A 6,188-nucleotide genomic window follows, 5' to 3' on the forward strand; every position below is an offset into this window, starting at 1 on the left:
AAATTTTAGGCTATATCCAATCCAATCCAATCCGCGTGCAGCCCTAGAGTTCGAACCCAACTTCAACATTTTGAAAAACTTTTAAAATTCAAGCGGTTCGGTCAAACCGGAATTTGACCGGTTCACTTTAGGTTTGACCGGTTTGCACCGGTTCGTTGTCTCATGCGTTCAAATCATCGGACTGGATTGGTTTAGGGATCGGTTCACAGTTTTTTGGTCGAACCGGTCAGTGCGGTCCGATTTTGCTAACAATGAACGATAGTAATGAGTGAGAAGTAGGATGTGTTTGGTAAACACATTGAAAGGAGACCAACTTTTTAAAAGTTTCAATTTTTTATTTGACTAATTTTTTAATTTTTGTATTTTATTAACGGACTTTTAGCTATTGATATTCAATTAGTGAGAAAAATAAATACAATTGTAAGGGCTTTTAAAAACATTATAGACAGAAAAAAATTTAAATGGTAATGCAAAGAAAAAATAGACACTTATACAATAATAATTATGTGACAAAATTATAGAATGGTAGAATGTCAAGTTGTCAATTTCTCATTTTGTGACAATATTAGTATTAATTTTAATACAAAAATACTATTTGTACACTAAAATCAGTCACCAATATATTTATATATAAATATATGTGTGATTTTATTTATTTTTAATGTGTATTTATATTTTAACATATATTTTATAGCTGATTTTGGTGTACACTTAACATAGTCAGATAAATGCTCTTTACTAAATAAGTTAACAGAGTATACAGGATAATATATCAAGATTAAATCAAGATGATTGTGTTGTTCTAAGATTGGCTCCTGAGTTAGTTTCCAGAAATAGTCAATAACAGAATTCTTGTTGCAATTCTGTTTTCTGTTAAGAGCTCTTTCTATGAATAGCTTGTCTTGTAGTTGTATCAATCATTCCTTTCAAACCTGTTTTCCTTTATAAATCATAAGTGTTTTACACTTTCTGTTAATTATTTTCAGAAAACACTACATTTCTTATTTTTCTAAATTGCATTAGCATTTGTCGTATTAGAACTTCAGTAATTTGTATTGAGTTATGTTATTCTCCTGATTATATGTTCACTTAATAGGTAGATTTATACGAAGTTTGTCTTTGAAAAGTTTAAATCATATTTTAACTTTCCAATTCATATACATCTAAAAGTTTAAGTGAATGTAGTTATTCTAAATTTGATTTAATAATATATATTTCATACAGGTAGTTACTTTTTTGTACAGATTAAAAACAAAATACTATTATCCAAATCTCTTTTCACATATTTACTGCCTTCATCTAGTAATCTTTCTCAAGGTCTTTGTTGTTACCAAGTTTTATATTCTTTCAATTCCTGATTCCTTTTACTCCTCTCAATTCCCAACAAGGCAGAAAGCAACCTCTACCAAGCGCCCCTTGGAAGTGATGAATGAAATAAATATCAAAACATAAATTGAGAAAGAGATAGTGTATGTTAATTTGTTGCACCGCGTAGTCATCTATTCATTTCAGTTGTCAATTGTTATTCCACGGGTTCGGTTGCTCGTCAGGAGTAGGTGTTGGTCGGGTGTTGGGTTGAGAGTAATTAGAGGTGTGAGGTACGCGAGCTTTACAACAAAGAGTGCGGCCACATTTGTTGGTGGGTCGGCGGATAAAGTCATCTCCAATAATATTCCGATATTAAAATAAGTATTCGTATATGATGTGATTAATTATGATAAGAGTTGATATATTTTGGAAGAGGTGTAAGTTCTTATCGGATCTAATGAGTATTTGGATTGTGGTTGGTTAAATTGTAGTTTGAATAAAAATGATTTTATAAAATTGATTTTAGATAGATAATTACTTAAAAATACATAATATTAAATTATAATGTTATTTTTTTATGCATGTATAATTTTTTTTATACTTTTTTATATGTTTTTTATATAGTATATTTTTAATACTTTTAGTACTCTTTTTTAATACGTTATAACTTTTAACTATTATTATTATTTATGGTTAATTTTTTGTTTAATTTATTTTATCTAATAGAATCAATAAATTCTATTATAAAAAGATAATAATAAATAGAATACACAAAAATTATAACTATAAAAATATATAATGTCAAATAAAAAATTAATAAAAAAAGTAAATAATAAATAATAAAAAAAAGTTTATATAGAGAGAAATAATACGAATTCTATAAATAATACAATAACATGTATAAAGGATAAAGTTGGTAAAAGAAAAATAAATGTTGAAGGTAGTGGCTAAAAGCACGTTAGTGTAATGGAGAAGCTAGAAATTATTGCTTCTTCTAAACCTGGTTTTATGAACATAATCACCTCTGCGTTTGTAGAGAAAAAAATTTGCCAAACAAAAAATTGAAGCTTTCAAGAAATTGTAACATATTTTTTTTCTTGAAACGTGTTTACTAAACACACCCCTAGTCTGTCATATAGTTATTTGGTTTGAGCTTGACTTATAGCCTATTATAAGTTTTTTATAAAGTACTAGATCTGGTCTGTTATTCAGTCTGATCTGGCCTGTTAAAAGGTCTGATAATTTTTTTTATAAAAATAAAAATATTATTTAAAAAAATTATTCTTTAATAAAATATTTATATGTAATGTGTCATATTTAATATTTACAAAAATTGTAATCTTTTAAAGTATTTAAAATATACAAAAATATTTATAATAAAATATAATAAATTTAAAATATTTCATAATTTTGTTAATAATAAAAAAATATTTATATATTTAATTATATTTTAACAGATCTCACAGACCAATAAGACTAATTAGTGAGTTTGGTTCTAATCTATTAACATATTAAGATATTTAATAAAACCTGTCTGTACCTCTTTTATAAGAGGCTAGACTCTAGTAGGCTATTTAGTCTTTTTCCATCCTTAAGTATGACGCGGGTTATTTTTGAGGTAAATTCTAGCCTATCCTTCCTATAATAACATGTAATTTACCCTCTGTGACATGTCATCTTTTAATTGGTTGCTATGTTAACTATGGTTAAATTATTAGTAATTAAATTATAGCTCAAAGTGGGTGATTATGTAATTAAATACCTCCAAATTTAATTTCAATGCCATCCAGAAATCCCATATCATCATCACCATCACTATCATCATCATAATCATCATTTTCATCTTCTTTTTCGTCTTCCCCTTTTACACTATCATCATAAAAAGCCATCATAATCGATTTCACGTTCTTAAATTTTAAGAGTAAACTTAGTCTCACCGGGCTAGGTTCACAAAACAAAAGCAGTTTTTATAACTAAACACAAAGAACACAAAACACAGAACACGACCTTACTTGAACAGGATCTGTTCTATAGGCTCGTACATCTGTATCCTTGAGTTCTAAGAAGACAGGAACCAAAGTCTGGCGGATGAACTATGACCGTGAGGTCAGAGTGTGATTAATTGTTCCAAAGCGCATGCCATCTGAACGGTGGAGGATCGTTCGCGCTACAACTTTGTGGTCGAGATGGTCTCACGGTGTTCTAACAGGCTCAAATTTTTTTTCCCTAGCCATTTAATTAGTTATTTTCTCTAAATACTTATTTCCTGGTTCATCAAAATATGAAACACCCAATGAGTTGATTTTTTCTTTCAATTTCAGAGAGAAATGGGACCGGGGTAAATTGAATTTCTACACAATAATAAAAATATAACTTTATTTTTTAATGTTTATAGAAATTATATATTTATCCCTCTTATAAAAATATTTAATTACAAAATTACCCTACTTTAGTTAACATATTAACTCTTATTGAGTTAAATTAACTCAAACTAAAACTAAGCATCCAATTAAAGCATGTCATGTTACCAGGGGTAATTTACATGTTGAAATAGAGGGAGTTGGGTAGAACTCACCTATTTTTGACTCGTACTGATCGATAATCTGCTAAATAGAGCTTCGATCCTTATTGAATTGGACCAAAACACTATAGTTCTTCATAAACTATTTTAAGTTTTAACATCTTCATGAGCAATTATCTTAAATTAGTTATGTCTAATTGTTTCTAATAACCATAACATTTTTAAAATAAATATACTTTTATCAAAATATTCTAAGCTTTATATTTTTTTCCTTTCCAAAAAAAAAAAAATTAAAACCACTTCTCATTCAACCTTAATTTAATTAAACTGCATATTTTTAAAACCTTATATTTACTAAATTATTTACTTCTAGTTATCTAAACGTTGTGCCTATAAATTTATGAGAAAAACCACCCATTCTTGCACCTCAACACAACTTAGAATCAAGCTCCTTCAACCACCATGATGTACTTCCTAGATTACTTTGCTTTATTTGCAGCCATCATCTCATTCTTTTCCATCCACATTTGGAGGATCAATAGAAACTTACCTATCCCAAATTTGCCCTTATTTGGAATGCTACCAGCCATTTTATATAATAGTTCCAATATTCATGAATACGCGACCACAGCTTTGAGATACTATGGAGGTACTTTTAAGGTTAGAGGACCCTTGTTCACAAACATCAACTTTTACGTCACTAGTGATCCTATGAACGTGTACCACATTACAAGTAAGAACTTTGCCAACTACGGCAAAGGTTCTGAGTTTCATGAGATCTTTGAAATTCTTGGAGATGGAATCTTTAATGCTGATTCAGACAAGTGGAAGTACCAGAGGTGCATATTACAAACATTGTTTAAGCAAAATATCTTTGAGAACTTTGTTAAAAAGGTCATTCATAAGAAATTAGAATGTTACCTACTTCCACTTCTGAATGACATTTCAGAATCAAGAACTATTGTGGACTTGCAAGACATCTTTCAAAGGTTCACTTTCGACAGTATTTGCTCCATGGTGTTGGCATTTGATCCCAATTGCCTTCCTAACAAGCTCACTCAATTCCCTGAGGTTGCTGTTGAGAAAGCTTTCAACAAAATGGAGGATACAATTTTCTATAGACATCTGGTCCCAAGATGGTTCTGGAAGTTGCAGAGATGGCTCCAAATTGGACATGAGAAGGACTCCATTGCTATCCTTCGAATTGTCGAGCAATTCTTCCATGATCATATATCAACCAGTCGGGAAGAGAAAAGTAGATTCAACTACACCAAAGATGATGAATCAAACTTTGACATGCTTAAAGCTCTTGTGGAGGAAAGTGGAATGGAACAGGTAGATCACAAGTTTCTAAGAGACATTGCAGTTAATCTCTTAGCAGCTGGAAGGGACACAATAAGTGCAAGTCTATGCTGGTTTTTCTGGCTTGTTTCAACTCACCCTAATGTTGAAACCAAAATCCTTGTAGAAATCAGATCAAACTTCAAAACTAATGAAGAAAATTGGCTCATTTCAGGGGTGGAAGACCTTGACAAGCTAGTTTACTTGCATGGAGTTATATGTGAAGCTATGAGGCTTTTCCCTCCTGTGCCATTTGAGCACAAATGTGCCATCAAATCTGATATACTTCCTAGTGGAGATCGTGTTGATGCAAATACTATTGTGTATTACTCCATTTACTCAATGGGAAGGATGGAACAAATATGGGGAAAAGATTGCTTGGAATTTAAGCCAGAAAGGTGGATTTCGGAAAAAGGAATCAATATACAGGTACCATCATACAAGTTCATGGCTTTTAATGGAGGCCCAAGAAGTTGTTTGGGGAAAAATATAAGCTTTATCCAGTTGAAGATCATTGCCATTGCTTTGCTGTGGAACTTTCATTTCCAAGTGGTGGAAGGGAATTCCGTGTGTCCAAGTGTTTCCATTGTGCTACACATGAAGCATGGGTTGCAAGTCAAGGTTACAAAAAGAGGCCATTGATGGAGTATGAATTGATTTTCTTGATTCTTGGTTGCTGTGTTGTGTTGTTTCTTTGTTTGTGATGGCTACTTCCCATGTTTTATTGTTTTTCTATTTGTGGTCGCTAGATGCAACTAGTGTGACCACTTAATAAGACTTGTTTATCTAAAATGTTAGGTGTGTACTAAAAATTAGTTATTAAATTAATAATATATATTCGTATATAAATACATGTGATATTAACTTTATTTTTGATGTATATGTAACATAATTCTCTATTTATTGATGATAAAAATAGGGAAAAAAATGGTGTTAGCATTGAACAGATAATAGTACTGAAGTAGATAGTACTGAAGTAGATCCAGGTCAAGCCTCTGGTGGAAGATTTAATGACCAT

The 6,188-nt window shown here is 30.6% G+C and overlaps 1 protein-coding gene and 1 pseudogene across 1 annotated transcript; both read left to right on the plus strand.

Moving 5' to 3' along the window:
• The first annotated feature begins 3,310 nt into the window (after positions 1 to 3,310).
• LOC112793604 (small nucleolar RNA U3) lies at positions 3,311 to 3,520 on the plus strand (annotated as a pseudogene).
• Positions 3,521 to 4,291: 771 nt separating this feature from the next.
• On the plus strand, positions 4,292 to 5,812 carry LOC112772004 (alkane hydroxylase MAH1-like). Its single transcript, XM_025816886.1, has one exon. It carries the CDS (start codon positions 4,292 to 4,294, stop codon positions 5,810 to 5,812), a length of 1,521 nt encoding a protein of 506 aa, XP_025672671.1.
• Positions 5,813 to 6,188: the final 376 nt, after the last annotated feature.

The sequence above is a fragment of the Arachis hypogaea genome, chromosome 3 (genome assembly GCF_003086295.3).
Source record: "Arachis hypogaea cultivar Tifrunner chromosome 3, arahy.Tifrunner.gnm2.J5K5, whole genome shotgun sequence".
Taxonomy (NCBI): domain Eukaryota; kingdom Viridiplantae; phylum Streptophyta; class Magnoliopsida; order Fabales; family Fabaceae; genus Arachis; species Arachis hypogaea.